Source organism: Miniopterus natalensis, chromosome 2 (assembly GCF_054644295.1).
Source record: "Miniopterus natalensis isolate mMinNat1 chromosome 2, mMinNat1.hap1, whole genome shotgun sequence".
NCBI classification, from domain to species: domain Eukaryota; kingdom Metazoa; phylum Chordata; class Mammalia; order Chiroptera; family Miniopteridae; genus Miniopterus; species Miniopterus natalensis.
In genome coordinates, this window is record NC_142082.1 from 119,837,906 (window position 1) to 119,863,975 (window position 26,070).

The window sequence follows — 26,070 nt, forward strand, 5'->3', positions numbered from 1 at the left end:
AACTCTCAGAATGCTGAGCAAAACAAAGTAAGGATTTCTTTTTCCCTTCCATTTGTTTTTCTTCTCACTGCACCCCTACATGAGCCTGTCCCCTTCAAGGAATCCTCAATGTGTTGTGAAAACCTATTGTTTAAAGAAAACCTTAGTATAAAATTCACTACCAGAATATTTTGCATAAGTATATCACTAATAGTTTAATTCTTCTTCTGCAAAAAAAATAAAGTTGGAGTTGATGTCCTACTCTCATAAGAAATATGATACTTGTGTTCTTATGTTCTCTCTGACATAGACTTTAATGACCTTGCATGCCACATGGATTCCGTCATTTCACATTGGTAGAGAACTTTTAGATAGTATGGTTTTCTGAGGACCCTTTATATTTCAGTAGTGGAACTGACAACATTTGGTGACTTAAGATTTTATTTAAGACAGTTCCTTTGGAAATGTGCCTTGGTTAATCAACCAGACCTGAACACAGCACCCTCCTTCCTTTTGTTTTAGAGGATTTGGGGACTTGATCTTACCTCTTCCAGTCTTTATTGAGATATTGGTCTAGTAACTACCATTCTCATATACGCAGGTTTTCTAGACTGCAGGTAAGCATCGCAAAGACAAGAGTTTGTTGTTGAAGTATTAAAATTTTTGAATACTGAACGTTAAATTTGTTGACAACGGAATTGTTTCTGTTCTAGGAATCTTTCAACTTAGCCTGAAGGCATACATAATCCCCTCATCTTTTAAAAAGCAAAGAAGCAAACAAAAACTCCCCTTCACCTTATTTCTTCTAATCTTATATTTTAGATAAGTATAGTATGTAATAAAAAGCTAACTCTATTTTTTATTGTTGACAACTTTTACATCCCTGCTCCTCTTTCCAGCCTACTCCTCATCCAGACAATCAAGATAAGAAGGTCTCCTAAGCTCAGGGAAAATTTCAAACAGCACAGCCTCTAGTACTTCCAGGAAGCCCCTACATCCTACACCAGTTCCACCCTCTATCCACAATAAAATCCAGAAGCCAACTCCTTTTCCCTTCCATTTGCTTCCCTTCTCACTGCGCCCCTACATGAGCCTGTTCCCTCCTAGAAATCCTCAGTGTGTCGTGAAAACCTAACGCACTTGATTCCTAGTCATAGAAGAGTGTGTTGTGTGAACTGCCTTCACAACCAAAACGTTTCTGGTGGACAATCACGTCTGCTTCTGAGAAGACATCAAAACAAGTGTATTATATAAAGACTATGACAAAGACATAAAAATAAAGTTCTGTGGGTCAGAGAAGAGAGTAACCATTTTTAGAAATAGGTTGGGAAGCCACCCCACTCCCTTTCAAAAAATGGTGAGAGTTAAGAATATATAAATGATCATTTAAGGCAGGAAAAACAACTGCACAGCTATATCTCAAAGAGGTGTGCACTATCAAAGAAAGAAAGAGTAAGATGTCTAATGTATTTACAATATGAGCCTGGAATTTAAGATGAGTGTAGGTAAAGGTGCTAAGATTATGGTTCAACAGATTTAGACTTGTTCTAAAGGTTGGCTTGACTCTGGGGTAAGAGGGAGCCAACAGCAACGGTAAGGGCCTTAACTGAGGCATATAAAATGGAGATGAAAGGAAGGGAAGGATTTTTACAATAATTCTAAGTTAGAATCACTATAATTCTGTGAACAAGTACATATAAACATGAAAGAAAGAGAACAGTCAAAGGATGACACTAAAATTTCTAGCATGGAAGACTGATAAATCGTGTTCAAGGGAACTTTTATAGAGGGAATGATATCTGAGTAGGGATTGAAGAACTGCCAAAGAAAAACATAGGAAAGAATGTATTCTGGTTGAAGAGAATAATATAACCAAAGAATAATATCAGGAAAACATAAAATATATGAATAATGGTGGGCAATACAATTCAGTGGAAATATGAGATATACGGAAAATAGATCAGAGAGGCTGTGGAGTCACTCATTGGTACTGAAGGTCACAATAAGCAGTATATGTAGCATTAGTTATACAGTGGGGAGCCACAGAAGGCTTTAGACTTTATATAAGCCTTACAGGTAGATCTATATTAGTATCTCTCTCTATCTCTCTCTCTATATATATACTATTATTTAATAATTAATACATATTATTTTAAATATTTTAAACTTATGTTAACTAGCGAGTAATATATATGCTAATATCTTTTTGAAAATGTTTATTTTTTAATTATAGTTGATATACAATATTAGCTTCAGATGTACACCCAGTGATTAGACATTTATATAACTTATGAAGTGATCACCTCAATAAATTTAGTACCCATCTGACACCATACATAGTTATTACAATATTACTGACTATATTTCCAATGTTATACTTTACATCCCCATGACTATTCTGTAACTAGCAATTTGGACTTCCTAATCCCCCCACCTTTTTCACCCATTCCCCCTAACCTCCCCTCCCATCTGGCAACTGTCAAAATGTTCCCTGTTGTAATGTGTCTGTTTCTGGTCTGTTTGTTCATTTATTTTGTTTTTTAGATTTCACATTTAAGTGAAATCATAAGGCATTTGTCTTTCTCTTTCTGACATATTTCTCTCAGCACAATACCCTCTAGCTCTATCCATATTTTTACAGATGGCAAGATTTCATTCTTTTTTATGGCTGAGTCATATTCCATTATATACATGCACCACTTCTAAATCCATTTATCTGTCGATGGACCCTTGGATTGTTTCCGTATCTTGGCTATTGTAAACAATGTTGCAATGAACATGTGGATAATAGGCATGTATTACTGCCATTTTAGTGTTCACTACCCTCCTCCTTCTTCTTCTTCTTTTTAATCCTCACCTGAGGACATTTTTTCCATTGCTTTTCAGAAAGAGTGGAAGGGGGAGAGGGAGAGAGAGAAACATCAGTGTGAGAGAGATTGGTTGCCTCCAGCATGTGCCCTGACTGGGACTGGGGATGAGCCTGCAACCAAGGTACATGCCCTTTAGTCCACAGACTGACGCTCTAACCACTGAGCAAAACAGGCCAGGGCATCTTCTCCCCCTCCCCCTCCTCCTCTTCTTCTTCTTCAAGAAGAAGTGAACTGCTTTTCCTTGTGTGGGAAGCTCTTTACCAGTCCTTCAATTCTAAATGATAGCTTTGCTGGGTAGAGTAATCTTGGGTGTAGGTTCTTGCTTTTCATCACTTTGAATATTTCTTGCCACTCCCTTCTGGCCTGCAAAATTTCTGTTGACAAATCATCTGACAGTCGTATGGGTGCTCCCTTGTGGGTAATTAACTGCTTTTCTTTTGCTGCTTTTAAGGTTCTCTTTGTCTTTAACCTTTGGCATTTTAATTATTTTGTGTCTTAGCGTGGGCCTCTTTGGGTTCCTCTTGTTTGGGACTCTCTTCCTGGACTTGTAAGTCTATTTCCTTCACCAGGTTAGGGACCTTCTCAGTCTTTTTTTTTTCCAAATAGGTTTTCAATTCCTTACTCTCTCTTCTCCTCCTGGCATCCCCATGATACAAAGGTTGGTACATTTGATGTTGTCCCAAGGCTCCTTAAATTATCCTCTTTTTTTTCTTTTGTACTCTTTGTTCTTTTTGCTGTTCTGATTGAATGTTTTCTGTTTTCTTATTTTCCAAATTGCTGGCTTGATCCTCTGCTTCACCTATTCCACTATTGATGCCCTAAAACGTATTCTTCATTTCAGTTCATCTATTCTCCATTTCTGGCTGGTTCTAGTTTATGTTTCTAACTCCATTTTAATGTTTCCTACCTTTTCGTTGAAGTTCTCACAAAGTTCACCTACGTTTTCCCTAAGTTTATTGAGCATCCTCATTACCAGTGTTTTGAATCAGCTGGTAGATTGCTTGTTTCTACTTTGTTTAGTTATTTTTCTGGAGTTTTATTCTGTTCTTTCATTTGGGACATGTGCTCCAAAATCGAACACATGTTTCTTTTTCTCCCCATTTTGGCTACCTCCTTGTGTTCATTTCTATGTATTTAGTAGAGCAGCCTTATGTAGCAGGTGTCCTGCAGGGTCAATGGCTCAGCCTCTCAGGTCACTTAAGCTGGGAGACTCCAGGTGCACTCCCTTTCCCCACCCTGTGACTTGTGTGCACCCTTTTATTGTGGTTGAATCTTGATTGCTGTCAATGAAAGGGCTTTACTCCCCAGGCCAACCGACTGTAAGACTGGCAGTAACCACAACAGAGAATCTGTTGCACAGGGGATGACCCCATGGAACAGGATTTGTCTCAGCAGGGCTCAGGTACCCGCTGAGTCCACCCACCCCTTGAGTGTGTCGTTTGTGGAAGTGGTTGGGTGGTGATGCTTAGACATGATCTGAAGCTGTCCACTGGGTATGCTGGCTCTAGTGCCTCCTGGGAGGTGTAGGCCAGGATCAACTGCCACTTGTGCCCTGCCTAGGGCTACCCAACATGAGCTACAAAGCAATCTGCAGATGGCTACGACTTGTGCTGGGCTTGGAGGTCCTGGGAGAGGCTAAGCTGCAAACCAAGGCCAGCTGCCACTAATGTCAAGCATGGGACCACTCAGCAAGAGGTACAGGGCACACTGAGGCCAGATGCTGGTTGTTCAAGATTTGTAAACCTTTGAAATATTTTAGGAAAGTCTACAGCAAGAGCCAAGATAGGCCATTTGTGTAGAAAAGCCACTGAAAACAGCTTGAATGGGCCTGTAAGTTGAGTGGAACAGGGTGCCAGGGAATCGCCAAGGTGTGGTGAACAGCATGAGCCAGGTTGATGGAGACTCAGATATGGTACCTGTCTGCTGGCTCTGTCGGGGGAGGGCTCAGCAAAGGATCAATGGTCTCTGCCAGCACCTCTCTCTGAGAGAAAGCTTGTTTTGAAGACAGACAACTCAATTCCTCCACATATGGCCCTGGTCCCCTAGCACTGGAGATCAGAGAGAGTGAGTCTGAACACCTAGGACTCCAAGAGCCTTCCATCTCACTCAGTTACAATCCCCACTGGTTTTCACAGACAGAAGTTTTGGGTACTTCTTTTCCCACCTCTGGGACCCTGAGCTGGGGGCCTGATGTGGGACTGGAACCCCTTGTTCCTCAGAGGGGACCTACAAAGCCAAGATATCCCTCTGGATTTTTAACCACCACATGTGGGTGTGTGACCAAACTGCTCTGCATCTCTGCACCTCCTATCAGTCTCAACATGGTTTCTTCTTTATATCCTTCTGTCCTCTAAAAGGGATTTTGTAGACCATCACCCAGCTTTAATGTCTGGAATCGTTGGTTTGGCCAGTGCTGTCACAGAAGCTTTAACTCCAGCCCATCATTCCTTTATTCACTTTTTTATATGATGTGTGCACATGTCTATCTCCATTAAAAATCCAAACTCATCAAAAGTCAAGTATCAGCTTTTACTTAAATTGGAACACTGCCCATGACAACTTTGTACTTTTAAAGCAATAAATAGAATTACTTTGGAAGAAAATCTTACATTAAAAGAATGGTACTATAATTTCTAAATCCATTTAATGTAAAATGAAGGACAAAAAGAAAGAATAAAATAAAGACCTCAGTAAAGATCAAGGTTTATGACAGCAGCACTGTTCTTTACCTGAAACTTTTCGAAGCCTCCTTGTGGGAGTTTCCAAGACAAATATATTGTGTTTTCTTCCTGCCCCAAAACCAGCAAATCTGATGGTGGTTCTGGATCTAGGGCAATGAAATAAGACACAGAAATGATACCTTTTTTAAAGAAAAGCTCTACCGCCCGGCCGGGCATGGCTCAGCGGTTGAGCGTCGACCTAGGATCCAGGCGATCGGGGTTCGATTCCTGGTCAGGGCACATGCCCGGGTTGCGGGCTCGATCAGTGACTCTCTCATCATTGATGTTTCTGTCTCTGTCTCTGTCTCTCCTTTCCTCTCCCTGAAATCAATAAAGATATATTTAAAAAATAAAAATAAAAAAAAAAGCTCTACCATTATCTTATCTACACTGGACTGATGACCTTGGACCATCACACTATGACAGAGAGGACAGGATATCTGGGTTTTTCTAGTCAGTTTTAGCACCATGTGATCGTGTGTGAGCTATTTACCCTGAGTCTCAGTCTCATCTCTTCAATGGAAGGGAAATAAAGAATTTTCTAGAAAGCCTCTTTCCACAATAAAATTATATGACCTATGGGGTTTCCATTTATTTTTCTCATAGAAGAATTCAGTATGCAGCTATTACAATTGGGATTTTTAACTTTAAATTTTATGGTACTTTATAAAGTAAGATATACATCTATTTCCCTTCCTTAAATTCAAAACTTCTTTTCTCTTTAAACATTTTATTTGAGAAGGTTCTAGAAACTTAGTTTTCTAATCAGTAACATGTCTCTACTTTTAATTTATGTTTCAAATTGAAACAGTGCATTGCTTTCCTTAACTGGAAAAAATGTAATATTAACGTTTTATTGAAATAATTTCATCTTTAAATTCAAATTTTGCATGAGATTTTTGTCCCTATTTACATACTGATTTAAGTTTATTAGAATTCAGCTCAGAATTAAACCTATCTTACTGATTCACAAATTATTATTTTTTTATTTCAAAGAGAGGAAGGGAGAGAGAGACATAGAAACATCAATGATGAAAGAGAATTACGGATCGGCTGCCTCCTGCACACCCCTATTGGGGATGGAGCCAGAAACCAGGGCATATGACCTGACAGCGACCTCCAGGTTCATGGGTTGGAGCTCAACCACTGAGCAACACCAGCTGGGAAATTCACAATCCTTTTTATTCCATTTTTCTGTGATGTATATTCCTTCTACTGAAATTAATTTATTGTCACCCCACATTCCCATAATATATTTTAGCTCTATTTTGTAAATTTTTAATATCCCATCTACTTCTAATTGGATTTGAGGTGGCTTTCAAAGAAAGAGAGTACAAAAAAAGAAATGCAAAAATTATATAGGGTAGAAGACACAAGTGAAATAGTAAAGTGAAAAGAGTGAAAAAAAACCCACTTTACCAGCATTGTCTTGAAAAGCAAAGCCAAAGCATAGAAAATATTATTACACCCAGGGTAAAAATGAGGAACTTGAGGTCCAAATAGAATAACGATTTGTACAAAGTCACAGAGTGAAGAATGGGTAGCATCGGTCATTCCTATAACTTAGTGGCTCTTCTACTGAAGCACAGTGGTTACGAGGACAGAATCTGGTCAAGCAAACATGGGTTCAAATCTCTGTCATCTTGTATAAGCTACTGAAATTAGAGGTAATCCTCAGTTTCTTCATTTGTAAAAAAGGTAAAAAATATGCATCCCATTATGATTGATAGAATAAAGGTTATCACTGAGATTTAAATGATATAAATAATAAAAAATGCTTAGAAAGGTGCCTGACAAAGAACAAGCACTCGATGTGAGAATAACAATGACGACAATGATGGCGATGATGATGGTGACGACTATAGCGACACAACCCAAATCTAAGCAACATTCTAAGGAGCTTTCACTAATATAAAATAATAAGCTATCGTTTTAAAAAATGAAGCCATTTCTCATCTATTTCTGATTTTTTTTTTAGGATGATCTTTTTGAGAGGCAGCAGTGTCATATCAGTTGTAGAGTTAGATACTTGGGTTAAATGTCACCTTAAATAATAAGTTATGAATGCCTCTGAGCCTTAACCTACATTTTAGGTAGTCTGGGGAGATTCAACGTGGTAACATAAGCACATAACCATGTTGATATATACATAAGTGCTCGATTTTTTTAGTTTTTTTTCCAGGAATTGATTTGACTGTTGCTGTATTTCCCAGGGCTTTCCCTTCTTCCACATGACAAATTCTGCAATTAAGCCTCCTCTCTTACCCCTAGGGTGCTGGTACTTGAGCAAATATTCATGCAACTATGACCCACACATGATGGAGCTCTTTGGAACATCTGAATATGTTCATACATGTAAGTGATGCTAATAAGGTCAGAAGAGGCAAACTGACCCAAATAATGCATTTGAAAACACAGAGCTATCTATTTTTATCATGCTCCAAGGTTTTGTTTTTCATGAAATGTTATAGATATAGTCAAAATGTTAGAAAAATATTGAGTATTTCATAATGACAGAACCCTAGGGGTTTAGGGCACTTTAAACTTTCACTAAGAACTTTGAATTTCATTTTAGTAACAAGATTTTATACCTAGGCAGGAATAATTATTCTCATTTTCTAAGTGAAAATGTAATAGTTTTGTCCATAGTCACATAACGAATAAGTGATAGAGGCAGGAATATAACTCAGGCTTTCTCCATGTGAATACAGTGTTCCTTTTTAAGCATGTCATCAACCACTTCCAAATACATTCATTTTAGATTAGATATTGGCTTTAAAAACAACTATTCCCCTATTTTACCCATGAAAAGTTAATTAAGTATGAAACAAACTTACAGGTGCTAACCATGAAGACAGTAGGGTGGCTTCTCTTTAGTCCCTTGGTAGTTATAATGCTAATTGAAAAGTCAGTCCCTGGAGAAAGGTTATCAAATGTGAATGTCCTACACAGTAAGAAAAGTCACATAGTAAGGTATTTAGCTGAGAACTTTTGAAAAACACTATCCTCTCGCACTACCTGAAGAAAGAATTTTATATGCAAGTTTTGTTTTTAAAATTGCCTATCATGGAAATAATGTGCTATGCTTAAGCACTAATAGTTAATTAGAAATCATAGCTTCTGACATGGAGAAATTCCATATAAATTAGAGCGTGTATTACACATACTAGCATGACAATATCCTGAAGTCATCATTATCCATTTGCAGAAATAAATTTGGCTCTATGTATCAGTCATTCTAATCACATTACAGTCCAAAAGTTGTCTTGCAATGTTTTCTAATTTCTATTTATATTAAACCACTTACACAGTTTATAAAAATATATATAACGTTGATCTTGTTTTCCATGTAATTTGATATGATTTCTTTTCAATATTATCATACCTTTTTGTGGAAGGCAGGATTTCTTCTTTCATTAAGCTTTCACTGGATATTGAAATAATGTATCCATCCAGAAGACTTCTGGGTGAAGACCAGCTAACAGTTACTGCATTTGAGTTTCTGCTATGGTTCAGAAATTCAACTGCACTTGGGGCTGTATCATTTAAAGCACACACATAAAATAACATTTTCTACCACACTAAGCACCTGCTTTAAAACAACCCTGAAACACTCTCAGGGTTTCTTTGATGTTCTTCAAACTCCTAGGATAGCCAAGACATTCCTTTAATTCTTCTTAGTAGATATGAGCAGTTAAAAGTCAAAGGGGAAAATACCCAGAAAGAATCATTTTAAACTTTGAAATAAAGCTGATATGTACCCCAGTAGTATTGTACTCAATATTTCCCTTGCCTCTAAAATGTAGGAAGATATTACATGTTTGTCTTGTACAACCACACCCTCAGAAATATTTAATTATTTTTAGGACTCATTCTAATTAAATACCAACTAGTGACAATGTTAATCATCAGGAAAGTTAATTGCAATCTAAATATGAAATGTTTCTCTTCTTTCCTGAGAAAAAATGTTAAATAATATATAGTATATATATTTTTTCCTCTCTAAAGTTCTTCCATGTATAAGAACAAAATTGCCAAGATATTCCTCTCCATCCCATTCCTTGTTATTACAGTAAAAGGATATTAGACATGACCAGTTTCTAAATACATAAATATTTAGATAGAGCAACAGTGTCAAGAATAACTAAAATAGTTATTTCAGCAGACTAGTTGACAATTTTACTTCACCTACATAAGAAAACATGTATTTCACATTCATCCTTCACGATCATCTTTTATTCCATATGATGACCTTGGAGTAAATTACTATTTGCCATTGGGAGTCAGCTGCTAACAACGGGGACATGGCACTTCATTGTCTAATTAACTGAACAATGGAGAAATTAAATCAGAAAGGGAGATTCTGACCAGACCCCAGGCAAATAGCCATCCCATTATCTTAACAATGCATACACAGAAGAGGTAGGAAACAGAAAAAGAGACAAGAGAGGACACTGCCAGCCTATAAAGAAAATCTAGGAGAAATGTACTATTTACTAAGTCTTCCCTAAACAAACAAATATTTGAACATTGAATAAGACCTACAGTGCTCACACGGCTTGTACCTGTCTGTATTTCCTTAATGTTGGGAGTACTGTCTTTAAAACCTTCTTTTTCAGTGCGAACTGAGAAGGTGTACACTGTGGCAGGTTCCAGGTTAGAAAAAGTTGCTGCTTCGTGCATTACCTTCTGGACCTATCAATCCAAAATAATGCATTAGCAAGTTTTCATTTCAGACGAGCTCCACGATCGAACACCAGCAAGAAAGCTTGGGGTTATTTAATTTCACTACCATCTAATGTAAGAATGCAGCAATATTGGATTCAGCATGAAAGATTTGAGTTTAATTCCTCCAAGAGCCCTTTATAACGTACCATGAAAACAGCAGCACAGTTTACGCATGTGATTTCATAATGCTGGAAATTCCCATCAGCTCGGTTCCAGAGAATTTCTATGGAAGAGTCTGTAACTTTGCCCTCGTGGATGTTGGACGGTGCTTCCAAACCTACCCAAAACACACAACACACTTAAATTCTTCTTGGGTGTTTTCTAACTAGGTTTTTCTTTTAGTTTATCCCTTTAAAGGGGAGGAGGGGGAGCACAATGTGAAATATAGCAATGAAGTTTATTAATCGACTATCTTTCTATACTAATTAAAAATAATAGTTTACACATGCAGTGAGTTTATAAAATATGATAATCAGTTGCAATACTCAGAGTCACTGTAGATACCATTAGAGGCAGCTGATTTTGATGTTGAAGCGAAAATTACATAGGAGCAAACTCACAGGAGCAAATGCTCAGTATTCAAAAGAAGATAAAGAGATTAAAGCTTTCTGAAACTATTAGCATAAGCTGAAAAGACAACGGAGAGAAAAATATGAAGTCCAGACAAAGTAAAAGAATCCTTTTTGTATCAGACATTGGCTGATGCTAGAAACAAATTTTTATCTGCAGAGCTTTTATGGTTATTTTTCTAATTTTAAGCATCCCATTTAGCATGAAGGAAAAAAAAATATTTTAGAAAAACTAAAACACTGGCAACTTTAGACTATCATATTATATACTGATATATTTTGCTGCTTGATATCACAATATTGATATTATTTAGATAATCAAGTATGAATTATTTTCAAAAACAGGAATTGTCAAAGAGAATGCTACCCGTGATGGTCTGTCGTACAAGGAAGAGGGGCAGGGAATTCCGACAGAAGTATATAAAGACTGCAGGCAAAAATAAAGTATATACTTGGCTGATTATAAACATGTTAAAATGCTATTGGAATAATGTGATTTGTGACTTCAGTTTGGGAGTATTTTATGGAAAATTTAAGTTCAAACAGTAATGAAAGGATAATAATTTGGGAAAAAGGAGACGCTTAGTAGTATGATGATGTATGTGAAGATGTATAGACAGAAAGAGCAAATCATAAAGAACCTGGACATGGTACAGTCAACATTTTAATGTTTTTAGGGCTCCACATGATATTTGCATGGCATTTATTACTCTGTACCATTTATTTCTACATATACTAGATGAACATCTTAGATAAATTACATATATCCCCAATGTTCAAAATTAATACTTGTAGAATTTAAGAGTAACTTAAAAAAGATAAATCAAAATCAATACGAATCTCTAAATGTAAGTACTGGTATGAACAAATACAATGTTTTCACTGTAAATGTTCACAGACGAAAGGAAAATATGCACTGGTTTTTTCCAGACAGATGGAAGCATGGGGAGAGCAAACACTTTGAAAAATGTAACCTAGTTGTCATAATCTGCCCCAAATTACTCACATTCCTCACTTTTGGATTAAGTCACTGAAAGTTCTGATTAATACGCAGCACTTTTTTGGTTAATGGACAGATTTTAAAAATTCATAACCTCAATTTTAGCAAGGTTAGCTCCATCTGTATATTAGGCAATAAAAGATCAGGCTCAGTAGTGAAGTATTTGCAATTATTTTAAAAGATCTTTTAAAACTATTGCATTACTGTGAACATAGCCTATAATTTGAAATGGTACACAAATCAAAATCAAGATAAAGCCTATGCAAGTCCTAAAATACTTACATGTTTTTACTGCAGGCACATAATATACATTACTTAATTCAGTCCCACTGATGATGGAAACAAAGAAATTATATTCTGTGCCTGGGGTTAAATTGTCAACAGTTATTTTATTGTCCTGTTTTAAAGGCAAGGTTACATTCGGCCCTCCTTCAATTACAATATATATGCCATCAAACACTCCAATGTCAGGAGTTTGAACAAATAAGATTACAGAGGTACTGTAACTTTCATAAGGAATAACAATTTGAACTGGTTTGGGCTCTGAAAGATAAAAAGAGAGATTTATAATTAGTGGGGTTTTTCTTTCCAAATTTCAAGCATATTTCTCTGTATTTTGTCTGGCATGTTTTAGAATTTGTGAAAGTATTAAATGTCTATGCATTAAATTTACGTTTCCTATGTCAGCATTAGACGGAGAAACAAGGCAGATATTCTGACAAACCATATGTGCAAGTATGCTGGAAGTACATAATTAACTTTCACTTTTTGATTTGCAGTAATAGTGTCAAAAAAATAATTTGAGATTTTTCCAAGTTTTTATCTTTTTACTTATTAATTAAACAAATACTTTTGAGAACCTATATACTACAACGAGTACCCAAATAAAACACACAAGGCCAGGTTCCTTCGTTCAAAGAGCTCCCAATCTCAGGAAATAGATGCACATATCACTAACTAGAAACTCAGATGGTCAGAGTGTTACCGGTGTTGGGGTAGAAATAGAGAGGAAACCCCAGAGAAATTTCCAGACAGATTTTATTAAGCTTATGCTTGAGCACCGGGGAGGCAGCACAGAGGAAAGGAAAATCCTGTGAACTGGCTGGGGGCTGGCTCTGCTTAGCAGCTTTTATAAGCTGGGGACAAGGCAGGCTTATGTGGAAAAAAATAGGCTTTTTTTGACAAATGCAGGCTTATGGAACTTTCCATTTCAGGGTCAGGTGACTTCCCGTTGCAGCTACATTGCCTCTAATTATGTTCAACTATGTCTGCTCTGTGCTGTGGGGTAAGATGATGGACTACTCAATATCACCACTGCAGAGAGGTCCTATAAGTCAAATCTTTACCGACTGGGCATGTGGGTCGGTAGTTTCTACATAGGCAATTAGAAGGGAGATAAAATCAACTACCTCTGGTTTTTAATAGGGAGTGGAGGGCTGGTAACATTCTTGAGGCCAGTTTATCTGACATTCCTTCTGGCCATCTGGTCTTAGCTTGGCTTCCTGACCACCTGGTACCCCCCCATTCCCTGGCCCTAGACCCTATCCTGGGTAAAGAGCTGGGGACGTGAACATAAAGCCGTTCAGAAGACAGGAAGAAATAACAATTCTAGCCGAGATAATTGGGGAAGACTCTCCAGAGTCCGTGAAGTTTTATCTGAGTCTCAAAGGATAGTACAAGTTTATCAGAAAGATTACGTGTGAGGGGAGAGAAGTGAATTCCAGGCAAAGAGGCTACATGAGTCAGGCCCCGAAACCAAAAAGGGCGTCATTGTGTGCTGGGAATGTCACGTTCTTTCTGCTCTTTATTGGCAGAGTGTCTGGGCAAGTTCCTCAGTCACTCTGTGTTTTGGTTTCCTCGTGCCTCAGATGGGAAGGAGACTAGTATCTACTATGCTGGGTCACTGTGATGATTAAATGAGAGGTTGTATTTATACATAAAGTGCTTAGAGCTGTGCCAGGCACACGCTCAGACTGGTGACAGCGTGCGGTGTGTGTGAGGAGCGGGGGCCAGGCATGGAAGGGCAGCCTCTGAGGCTGGGTGCTGCCTGCGAGGGGCCCCGCACACGATGCTACGGATGTCGGACTATATCCTGTAGGAACAGGGATTTTGAGCAGACATTTCATTTCATTTTTAGGAACACAGTTCTGGCAACTGCTTGGAGCACATTTTACAATCTCCCTGACCTCTATTAAATAGCTTTATTTTACCTCAGCCTCCTGCTGTGCTCTTTAGAGCAGATTTGAAATTTCAGACCAGTTATATTCACATTATTTTTCCTCAGGTCAATTTTAATCTCAATTCTATCTGTGGATTATTGGGATACCATCTGGTATATCCTTAGATTTGTCTTTCTCCGAAGTATATATCTTCTTCTAAAATGTATATTCTGAAAAAGTACTTTTTTCCTCCAGAGAATAATTAGATGGCCTTTTCAGTTTTACTGGTGACATCTGGTTTCATGCAGTGGATCTTGTTCTAAGTCACTGTTAAATATTTGGTAATGAGATTCTGCTACTTTACATAGAGCCGGTACTGTGTAAAAGGATTTAGGCACGCACCTATAATTAGCATTATAGAACATAAAATCTGTGCAATATCCATCAATTCATTCAGCTGTGACATATAAATTTATTGCCTCTTCTATTCTTGGTGGTTATGAGAAAATGTTCAATATACTGACCATAAAAAAATTTCCATATGGTATTCTACTGGGTTTCAAGGCACTTTTATCATGTTTTGCCTTTTCCAGTTATATCATCTTAACTTCTCTTTTTCTGTCCATAACTAATGTTTTTTTTGTAGGTTTCCTCTTTAAATTCCTTCCAGCTCTCTTCAGTTACAAAGCTCTTACTGTAAACATGGCTTTCCTCAGGCTAGGATGGCATCCCACAAGTATCTAATCCATCTGAATCTGTGGGCAATGATCTGTGAAAGCTTCTAAATGTGACCTGAGCAGGAATTAAAGATCTGGGGATTGGAAATGAGTGACCAATGTAGTCATGGAAACAATTCATTTCCATGTTCTTGGGTGCCAAGGACATTTTCTAAGGAGAGACACGGCTTTAAATAGGCATAGTCTCGTTTCAGCTCTAAACGTATACAGAGTCAATGACATTCCCTCCAGTGGGCAAATGTGGGGTTTTCCATCAGCTTCACATGTCCAGGGAAATGGAGCCAATGGCCTTAATGCATGACACATTAAACCTGAGGGCTGGCCAAGGCTGGAAAGGTGTGGAACGGGACAAAGTTCTTCCTTCTCTTCAAAATTATATCCTGAACCTCTGGAAACTCACACTGGAGATTTCCCTTAAAAAAAAAAAAACAAAACTGAAAGGTATTGACATAATTTGGGGACTTCCGATGCTTCTCCACCACTGTTACCGTGGCCTCCATTCTTACCCATTTTCCTTCAGAAGCTCTTTCAGAAGCAGCAGTAGCACTGGGGGCTGTGTGAGGTTTTTTCAACATGAGATAAACTGAACTAGGCCAAATGCGACAGCTTTTGTTACAGAGAAGGTAGAATGAGGTCTCAGGGATACCCAGGCTACATTAAAATGTATTCTTCAACATCAAGAGGTAAAAAGAAAATGCAAACAGCAGCTCTCCTACCCTCAAGAAAACTTCAGCATGGTTAATTCCTCCAACAAGGAGAGACAGTGTGGACAGCTGGAATGGCTTTCCTGGCCACTAGGGATGGCACAGCCCCTCACTGTTCCACTCCACTCCTACTGAAAAATAAAAACCATGACAACAGCAAACTCTCATACGCTTGCTTGGTGTCTGAGCCCTTAAATTATATTAACTTCATAAAGTAGATAAGATTCTTATCTTTCTCACTTTAGAGAGAAGGAAACTGAGGACCAAAAGGTTTGAATGACTTCCTAAAGGATGTAAACTGATCATTGTCGACCTGAAATCCTAACCCAGGCCATCCAGTTCCAAGGTCTGGGCTGGTAAGACTGCCTTCTCCCAAAAGGCACATTTTATGTTTCAAGGTGCATAATACTAGCTGGAAATCAAGCTTTGCTAGTTATTTTCAGAATAATTGAGAGAAAAAGAAAGAGAGAGAGAGAGATCAAAGGGGAAAGGTAAACGAATGAATGTATAAATTTTATTTTCTTCTACATGTCTGTAAAAACTCATTAAAAGGAAAATAACCCTCCATGCTTGATTGCCTCAAAGTGTATTGGAGATAGAAAAATAAGACCTAGTAAATAATAGTTATTAACTAAAATATTAGTTAATATTTAGTAATTCACCCATTAGTTGAATGAATGCATGGAAAGCATCAATTCTACCTATGCACCTTTGAAGAGGTTACTATTTATTTTATCATCTTGGGACAAGTACAAATGATGAATGATAACCTGGTGATGCCAAAATGATCATGTAGCTTAAGAACTGAACAGACAGGCCAATAGGATCTCAAGAAATGGAATGCTCGAAAGAACTAGAGATAGTTCACCAGAAGGAAAGAAACTATAGAAACTGGGAACACATACAGCTGTTCCCAAACATCTGATGACCTTTCATGTGAGTCTGGGGGTAGATCTGCTCTGTGATGCCCTGGAGAACAGGCCTGACGCCATAACAGAGGACAGTTACAGGCGTGCTTTACAAAATGATCAGAGGCAGTTGGGAACTGCGTATAAGGTTCGCAAGAGGGTCTCTGTCCTGCCTTCAAACCCCACTATTCTATTCTTCTTCCTAAAATTCACAGATGTTAATCCATGTTTCAGCTTCCATGTCGGATAGCAGTTTTACAAATAAGTGCTCGAATTAAACAAAATCAAGAACTGTGCTTACACCCAAAGCTACAGAACTGAAAAAAATTTCAAGAGATCACTATCTAGAAAAGGAGGCAAAACTTTTATATTTTAGATAGAAGAAGGGTTAAAATATGCTAAGTTCCATAGCATCAAAGAAGAATAGGACTTTAGAGCTGGAAGTCAATTTTAAAATGTATTCAATGAGTACGCAGCTGTAAAGAAGAAGGATCTCGTACCCTTTGGGACAGTATGGATGGACCTGGAGAGTATTATGCTGAGTGAAATAAGCCAGGCAGCGAAAGAGAAATATCACATGATCTCGCTTATACGTGGAATCTAAAGAACTTAATAAACTGATGAACAGAATAGATTCAATGACATGGAAGCATAGATGAGACTGACGAATGTCAGAGGGATGGAGGAGGGCGGGTGGGTGGAGGGGGAAAGAGTAACCAAAGAATTTATATGCATATATGCACAACCCAAGGACACGGACAATGGTGGGGAGAGGGACTGGGGAGGGGTGTGGGATGGGGTGGAACGGGTCACTGGGGAGAAAAAGGGACATCTGTAATATTTTAAACAAAAATAAAATTAAAAAATAAATAAAATATATTCAATGATCTGAATTTTTTAGAGAGAAAACTTAGGCACTCATACAATATGGAGACACTCTAACCTCACAATTCTAATAACTGGTATATCTAAGACTAGAGCTCAGTTCCCATCCATTCATTTCAATTTTAATACATCCATTCTGTCAATAAATCACAGGCATGAAAGAATTGTTTTCAGCAATATCTCTTTCTTAATAGTTTTCTCTTTCATAACTGTTCCCTATGATAACTACCTTTAGGTAGGCTTTTCTCAGATTTTAAGGATGAAAGCGCCATACATGAATTTAGTTTTAGTCTTTGGAGAATAAAACAGGAAGATTCAATGCAGGTTAAGTGTAGACACTGCTGGTACATAATTTTTTGGACCAATTCATTTTTTTCCACCAGGCTGTCCTTCCTGATAGCCAAAAGACCTAGGATGTCCAACGATCTTTCCTTCCTCAGAGTCACCACTATCCACCCAAATTGCTCAAGTCCAAACCCCAAGTTTCTCCCTTCCTTTATCACAAGCACTCCAGCACCAAAGCTTGGACCACCTACTTCCATGATATGAAATGTATCTGCCCTTCCCCAGCTTCTCCACCATAACATTTGTCTACATTCTACAACAACCTCTTACCCAGTTTCCTTGCCCTTTTACTAATCATTCCTTGCATACAGCCACAGGAAAAATGTTTGTAGCATAGGTCACTCTCCTGCTTAAAAATGTTTGTAGCATAGGTCACTCTCCTGCTTAAAATGCTCAATGGCTTCCCATCGCCTCTGAAGAAACTCAAAGCATGGGCTGTAAGACCTATGTGATCTGACCCCTGAATACCTCTCTAATATCATTTCCTAACACCTCTCACCCTATCCCTTAGACCCCACACATTCTGGCCTTTTTGTTTTCAGATATACCAAACTTCTTCGTGTTTTACAGCCTTCGTGCTGTGCTAGCCGTGTGCACCTAACGCGCCCGTCCTGCATCTAATTCCACTCTGGCTCCTTCTTTACATGTCCATCAAATGTGACTCCTATTACAGCCTGTTCACAATAGAACCCCCGTCCCTCCTCAGTTGTTCTCGATCACATCACTTTGCATTTTCCTCTCCTAATGTTTATCACAATATATAAATAGGTATAGGTATTATTTCATTCATATATTTTCTTTTTACTTTTTAACTGTCTTTCTTTAATAGATTTTTTAATGATTACTGAGTAAATTAATCTTATTTGAGAAAGGACACAGAAATGTTTTGTTCCTAAACCTTTTATATACTGTCAAAATTTCCTTCCCATGTGCTACAGCATGCCTTTCTTGATGATAATTATAAACAGTTACATAGCTATGTGCCAGGCACTGTTTAAGCCCTTACATTTACTAAATCAGCTATTCTCAGGGAATCCCATGATACATACTATCATTTTCTCCCATTTTATAAGTATAGACACTGAGGCATATACAGGTTGAGCACATTGCCCGGGGTTATTCAAAGAGCCTAACCCAGATTCAAACCTAAGTAGTATGGCTTTAAGATCAACTTCTTCATCATAAACAATCTTAAATAATGCTGCCTTATACAAGCAGGGAGCATTGTCAGGATAAAAGGAATAAAAATTCCTCTAGATCCTGACACTCCCATTAGACAAAGCACACCAGCAATCTACTTAAAAAGGCAAAACCTACTACCAGAGGGGTCTATAAGGAATATTTCACAGTACCCCAAGATCAGCAAACATTTGTTAAGAATGGATGAAAAGTATTTGGTTCTCACTTAGAGTTTGTTGAATAGTTACCAGCTCACTCAAATTCCCATTCATCACTGTTGCCATTCCAATGTCATATGTCATTCCAGGGATTAAACCATCAATCTTGAATCTATTAGCATCCTTTACAAAAAGAGTCATGACTTCTCTCGTATCTGGTATGGATTTGATTTGAATGTAGACCTCATGGCCATCTTGCGGGGATTCCCACTGAAGAATTACACTGTCCTCTCCCACATCTTCAGGTTTAGCATAAACTTTCTGTGGTGGATTTATACCTCCGAGAAACAGACATGCATATCTTAGTTTACTGTGAGCAATAGCTCAGTTCAATATTAATTAGTATTTTAAGTAATTGAAACAGATTCTATGTCACCACATCTTGGAAAGAACTCAATTTTGGAGAAAAAATGCATTTTGTTATTACTATGTAAGATTTATCAATATGATTAAGTACAAACATTACACATCAAGGGAAAAATAGCATTTTGCAAATTCTTCACATTTTTAGGAGCTTTATGAAAGTAATGTTCCCGTTACTGAAATTACTTAGTCTTTTACCAAATATACATAGGTCCCTACTATGTATGAGGCATTCTCCTAGGCATGTAGAGCACATCAATAAAAAATAACAAAGTCACTGCCTTCTGGACTCTATTCCAATGAGTGGAAATGGACAATAAACAATACATGTAACAAGTGTATACATTATATAATATTTAAAATATGATAAGTACTACAGAAAAAGTAAACCTGGGTTAGGGAGATCAGGAGTGTGGTGCTTATGGAAGAAAACTGTGTTATTACATAGGGAATTCAAGGCAGGCGTCTTGGGAAAAAAATGAGATTTTGAGCAAAACACTTGAAGGAGGTGAAGGAGTTCGATACACAGATGTCTGAAAGAAGAAAGTTCCAGGCAGAAAAAACAGCTAATATAAAAGGCCTACTATAGGATTTTACCTGGCATCTTCCAACACAGAAAGAAAGGCAGAGTGAATGAAGGGAAGAGTGATAGGATGAGGCCAGGGGTTCACAGGAAGCTCCACAGGCTTTCAAGGTGAATAAAACAGGTAGCAACTGCAGGGTTATATGCAGAGGCCTTTCCTAAATTTTAGAGAATCATTTGGGCTGTTTATATTAATAATAGACTATGGAGAAGACCAATGGTAGACACATGGGATCAAGGGCGGTCATCTAGGTCAGAAAGAGTGGTGCCCTGGATGACCATAGCCCTCAGTGGGGACAAGTGTTGTAATTCTAGATTTATTCAGACAGAACCAACAGGATTTCCTGACAGATTGGGTGTAGGTTCTAAAAGAAACGCAAGGGTTAACAATACCTTCCAGGTTTTGACCTAAACAACTAGATGAATGAAATGGCTATGAAACAACATGGAAAAAGCTATGCGTGAAGCGGATTTGGGTGGGAACATCTGCATTTCAGTTTTGGACATATTCAGTTTCAGATGTCTCTTAGACTGCCAAATGAGATATGTTGAGTAGGCAGTTAGATTTTTAAGACTAGAGTTCAGGATAAAAGGTCTGAGCTAGAGATATAAATTTAGGCATCATTAACATATAGATGGGTTTTAAAACTTTGGGACTAGTATTTATCATAAAGATAGCTGCAACTTTAAATTATATTACCTGTCTAATTTCTGAAAGGTATGACACATTTAGAAATAAAGAGAAAATTGTTGTGTTTACAATTCATGTAGAACATCATCGGAGAACATTCTCTTAATACTCTATTGTAATAACCAAAGAAAATACTTTGGTTTATCTCCTTACACAATTTATTTGAATATCAAGCCTTGGATTTTTATTATTATTATTTTTAAATATATCTTTATTGATTTCAGAGACAGGAAAGGAGAGGGAGAGGGAGAGGGAGAGAGATAGAAACATCAGTGATGAGAGAGTCATTGATCGGCTGCCTCCTGCACGCCCCCAACTGGGGATCGAGCCCGCAACCCGGGCATGTGCCCTGACCGGGAATTGAACCCCGATCGCCTGGATCCCAGGTCAACACTCAACCGCTGAGCCACGCCCAGCCGGGCGGATTTTTAATCCTATATAACACTCTGGAATTTTCAGTGCCTTCCTTTTAGTCTTAATTATTTGTCCTGTGTTATATGCTTCCCCTGAACTTTTAATAGTTCCCAAGAACAATGATGAATCATCAGTTCATTACAATAAGGATGATTATGGAATTTTAAACTGTTCAGTAGTTATACTTTAAATAATCTTTAAAGAATTCATTATGATTTTCATAATCACTTTGTTTGAAGAAACTATAATTTGATTTTTAATTTGTTCTGAAGTTTACTTCCTTATCAACACAAACGCCACATTTACATTTTTTCGGCCAGACCTAGTCTGTTCATCCCATACCTTAATTCCACAAAATCATAGCTAGCTTGACTTTAAGTGTTGAAACTGATTATTTATGTAAAATTGTCAGAAAAATGCCAGCATAATCCAATTAGAAAAACTGTTCACAGGATTCCAGGATGAAACAACTGCAGATCTTTGTTCTTATGTATTTGCAAAACTTATGCCTGTTACAAACATTTCCTTCAGTGGAGGGTTGAGATGGAATCTACTGAATGCCACACACAAGCAGAGATTGAGGAAATTGATGATATCTGGTAAGACTGTGACAGCCCTGTAAGTACAGAGTTCTCTGTGCATGCCTGTGCATTTTTATGGGAGAGGGTCCATTCATTTCCCCACAGTCCCAAAAGGCCCTATGGCCCAGAAGAAGCTAAATTTTACTGAATGAAAATATACTCCTTAGTACCCATCAGAGCCCTCCCTGTTGTGTGTCTAGCTTGCTTACACGTTCTAGCCTGTCTCTACGTGCCCCTCTGTACTCCAGCTATGCCAGCCCACTTTCCACTTCCTAATGTCCAAATGCTGGTCTCTTGAAAAAGCCTGCCCTGGCTCTCCCAGGTGTGGCTAGACAGGTGCCTCTTCTTTGGTCCTCGCAGCCGACGCACATCTCTTTGCTCTGCTTGCAACATTCTTCTGCCCCCCACTCCCAGCTGGCGAACCCCTTCTGTTCCTGTATGAGTCAGAGCCCCACTCCTCCACAGGAAGACTGCTGCGAGCATCCCTGCACCCCGAGTCTGGGTTAACTGATCCCTCTCTATCCTTCCATGGTATCCGCAGCATAGTTCCTATTACAGCAACTACACTACAGCATTATCACTGTTCTTAAACTTATGCGACTCACTCCACTAGCAGAAGGCAGAGACCAGGCCTTATTCATGTTTGCATCTCTGGTACGTACCTACTGCAATTGCAGATACTAAAAATTAATTTGTTGAGTAAATAATAAATAAAAAAGAAGAATGTCATCTCAACCTCAGGGGAGTAAAAAAGCACTGGGTTACTAAATCCTGGACATGTACTGCTGTGTCAGCCTGCAGTTAATATACATAGCAAATAACCCAGAATTAAACGTGCAGACTCACATGTCCCTTTCTCCTGTCCCTCTATTAAACAAATAAGTACATACCATGGGAGATTTTAATATGACTTTAGAATTAATGTATCTGTGAGAAATTCTCCAAGTCTGCCTGTCAGTGAAAAATAAAACCATCTCAGCTAATAACTCAGCTAAGCATTTATCAAATGAAGGATGCTTTGTCTGAGCTCAGGGAAGGAAAAACATCTCCTATCCAGTGTCCAACTGAAAAAATACTTTTGGTTAGGATTTGCAACACTGAATACATGGATGTTAAGCATTTGCAATTTAGTAAACATTAAATAATATCTTTTCTTATTGTTATTATTTTCAAAGACTCACAGGTATTTCCAGTTAAGTATGAAAAGGTTTAATAATCTATGGCTGTGAAGGTGCAGGTTTTCCACCTCAGCTCTAGTGTGTTTAAATTTTAACTGGTGAAATTTCAAAGAACTATCCATGAGGGCATGTTAAATACACATACACAAATACACACATTACCCACAAAGGGATATGGGTTTAATTAAGCACTGTTTCCTATAATAGTGTTTTACCTTTTCAAAAAGAGAGTGACTTATACTTAAGGGAGTCAGTATAATACTTAAATAAAAGACAGATTAATGATTATGTTCCAGACAAGGATTCAAAAACTGCCATGTGCAGGTGAAAGATTAGAAACACATTGGCCAAAAGTCCTGGGATAAGACTGCCCCCTAGTGGTCAAATAATCACACTGTGTAAGAACATTAATGAAGTAAAACTGATTAAAGGGCAGGCCTTTATATTTGTTGGATCTAATGTTATTAAAGAGAAATGGGTGAACTAATCTTCATATATTATTTTCTGGCCATGGCTATGATAATTAAGATGTCTTCTAGGCACTCTGGTAGGAACAATGCTGATGTTTATATCTAAATTAATTTATTTAGAATACAGGCTTAAATATTGTGGTCCAACATTCAAACAAATATTCACCTGTTGATCCTACAAAGGATCAACATAATTAAATTTCATCAAAATAATATTCCAACATATGCAGTTTATGTTTTTTATTGAAAGGCAAAATATGCCCACACTTACCTGTAATGGCTGAAATAGGTTTTTCAAAGCAGCTTAAAGTTCCTCTTTCTGCTACACTGAATAGGTAGACCAGGTAATGATGGAAAGATCTGAGACCTCTAATTGTCGCTGATGTGTTGAGTTTTTCAACAAACACCTCTTCTGATTTATTACTTTCAACATCCAAGGTAGTTACAAGATAATGGTGAAAAGACTCAGGGTCTGGAGGATCCCACTGTAAAAATATTTCTGTTGGGGTCACATGAGTAACTGTGAAGTTTTGTACTGATAATGGACCTAGGAGATAAAAATACATACTATTAGTGATATGATTAACCACTCAGTTCTCCGTTATTTCTTTAGCTTGAAGAAAAAGGAAAAACTGGGTTTGAGTCCTGGCTCTTACACTTTCTGGCTCCACTCCCTGAGTAAATTAGTACCTTTGAGCCTCACTTTTCTTGACCATAAAATGGGAATGATGGTAGTAGCCACCTTGTAAAATTATTGTGAAGATTAAATGATAAGGAATGTAAAGCACCTGGCACAGTGTTTGACACCCATTATTGTTCAATCATTTTTAATACAAGCACCACTAAAAGGGCACTTACAGCATTCAGTGATCACATTTTATGTCTTGTCAAACTAGAGGGTGCGGACGTCATATTATTCCCTCTTCAGTCCCATCATCGCCGGAACGCCGGCTCTCATCCTCTCACAGAAATATTTCCCTATCACAAACCATTTCATCCAGTGCCAGTGATCTTCCTAGTTAATCCCTACAGATTAATTTTCTTAAAACAGTGCCTTGCACACATCAGCCACAAACCCATATCCGTTCCCTGCCCTCCCAACATACACATTCTTCTTGATTCTTTCTTTAGAAGCAATATCTCATGACTTAAAATAAGACCATCTGGGTTCCTGTTTGGATCTGCTACACAAACTATGCTACTCTAGTCAGCTCACTTAACCTTTCAGAAGCTCGGTTTTCTCATTTCTACAGTAAGATAATGCATTAAGAGTGCTTGTGGAAGGTATGCAAGTCTTAAAATATTATAGTCTTAATTGATATCCATAGCTTCTAAGGTCAAGTCCAACCACTGAGACAGAGACCTCTGGCACCCCCAAATCTGGCACCACCTCCCTCTCACACTGACTTTACCCTCACGTCCAAGGAAATCTTCTCCAGTCAGTATGCATTATTCTTTTCCCATAAATTCTTATCTCCACATATTTGCTCAGGTGTGTTTTTCTTCAAGTTTGAGTCCAAGCCTCACTTGCCACAAGTTTTCCACTGTCGCCTACCCTCTGAATTCTAGAAAGCATTTATTAAATGCACCACCGAGTGAGAATTTAGGTTATATTTTGCTATGTAGTTCGGTTTGCATTTACTTTTATTCCTCACTAATTCTCTCCATCATAATCCTCTTAATTAAAGTCCAGACACACATCTGTTTATCTCTTGTTATTAGAGATATCAAAAATCCATTTCCAAAGAAATTTATTGATTATCTGTTATGGACTGGGCTCCAGTCTAGCTGGTGCTATAAGGCAAATAAGATAGAGTTCCTTATAGGTTAAAAGTTTAACAGGAAAGCCAAACACACAAACAGATTCATTATCATTTAAAATTGATATAGCTGCAGGTGTAGCCAGGGTGTTATGAGAAAACACCAGGTCCTCAGCAAGTATCTACAAAAGATGACATTAAATACTTGAAAAATTATAATTTCAGACATCTTGTGACTTACGTGTCTCAACAATGAATACTGGACTTAGTGTAGTTTTTCCCTTCCATTCATTTACTGCAAAGAGTAAAAATCTGTAAACATGGCCAGGAGACAGTTGAGTAATTGATTTTTCTGTAGTATTTGGGGGTATGCTCTCAAAATGTTGCTCTGCATAATCTAAATAATATTTAATGATAATTTTATATCCCAATTTCTGCCACTTATTCAAATTATTCCAACCATTCAAATTATTCCAACTAAATACAACTTCAGTTGTTCCAACATCCTTTATATAGATCAAAAGACCTTCCTGCAGAGAAGGTGCTGAAAGAAATATAGAAAAAAAGAATTATTTTAATTACAAATTATAATTCTATTTTTAAAATAGCGAGGTGCATAAATATAAGAATACTAATAAAAATAATTACATTCATATTTGCAAATATATGGCAATGGAACATAACAGAAAAATCTTGCAAAAAAATAGTTTGATCCAGTTGCATTTTGCTGTAAAATGTAGCAATCTGTTTCATTCTTGGGTAACAGTGGAAAAGAAAAGATTTCACTTTTCTTAAGGCCAAAAGATGATCCATCTGTCCATGTGAGATGACCTTCTTTCTGTAATAAGATGCACAAATTAAGCCAATTTAAAGGAAAAGTGTCATATCTTCAAATAAGTGTACTTGAAGAATTTTATGAGTCACATCTGTATTATAAAATTTTCTAAGAGTGTTAAATCATCAACCAGTTTAATATATATTTCCTTTATTATAAAGATTTTAAGCTGGGGACAGCGTTCACTTTCATTC

General features: G+C 37.6%; 1 protein-coding gene across 1 annotated transcript in view; it reads right to left on the reverse strand.

Moving 5' to 3' along the window:
* The window catches only part of PTPRQ (protein tyrosine phosphatase receptor type Q), a 237,961-nt gene that overhangs the window by 203,445 nt on the left and 8,446 nt on the right, over window positions 1-26,070 (reverse strand). Inside the window, exons 7-16 of the mRNA XM_087814520.1 lie at window positions 25,690-25,879; window positions 25,283-25,585; window positions 23,553-23,828; window positions 19,010-19,279; window positions 12,149-12,409; window positions 10,444-10,574; window positions 10,135-10,264; window positions 8,955-9,105; window positions 8,407-8,513; window positions 5,579-5,676 (exon numbers count right to left, since the gene is read on the reverse strand). Coding sequence (XP_087670646.1) covers window positions 5,579-5,676; window positions 8,407-8,513; window positions 8,955-9,105; window positions 10,135-10,264; window positions 10,444-10,574; window positions 12,149-12,409; window positions 19,010-19,279; window positions 23,553-23,828; window positions 25,283-25,585; window positions 25,690-25,879 — 1,917 coding nt within the window. The remainder of the gene's footprint in view (window positions 1-5,578; window positions 5,677-8,406; window positions 8,514-8,954; window positions 9,106-10,134; window positions 10,265-10,443; window positions 10,575-12,148; window positions 12,410-19,009; window positions 19,280-23,552; window positions 23,829-25,282; window positions 25,586-25,689; window positions 25,880-26,070) is intronic.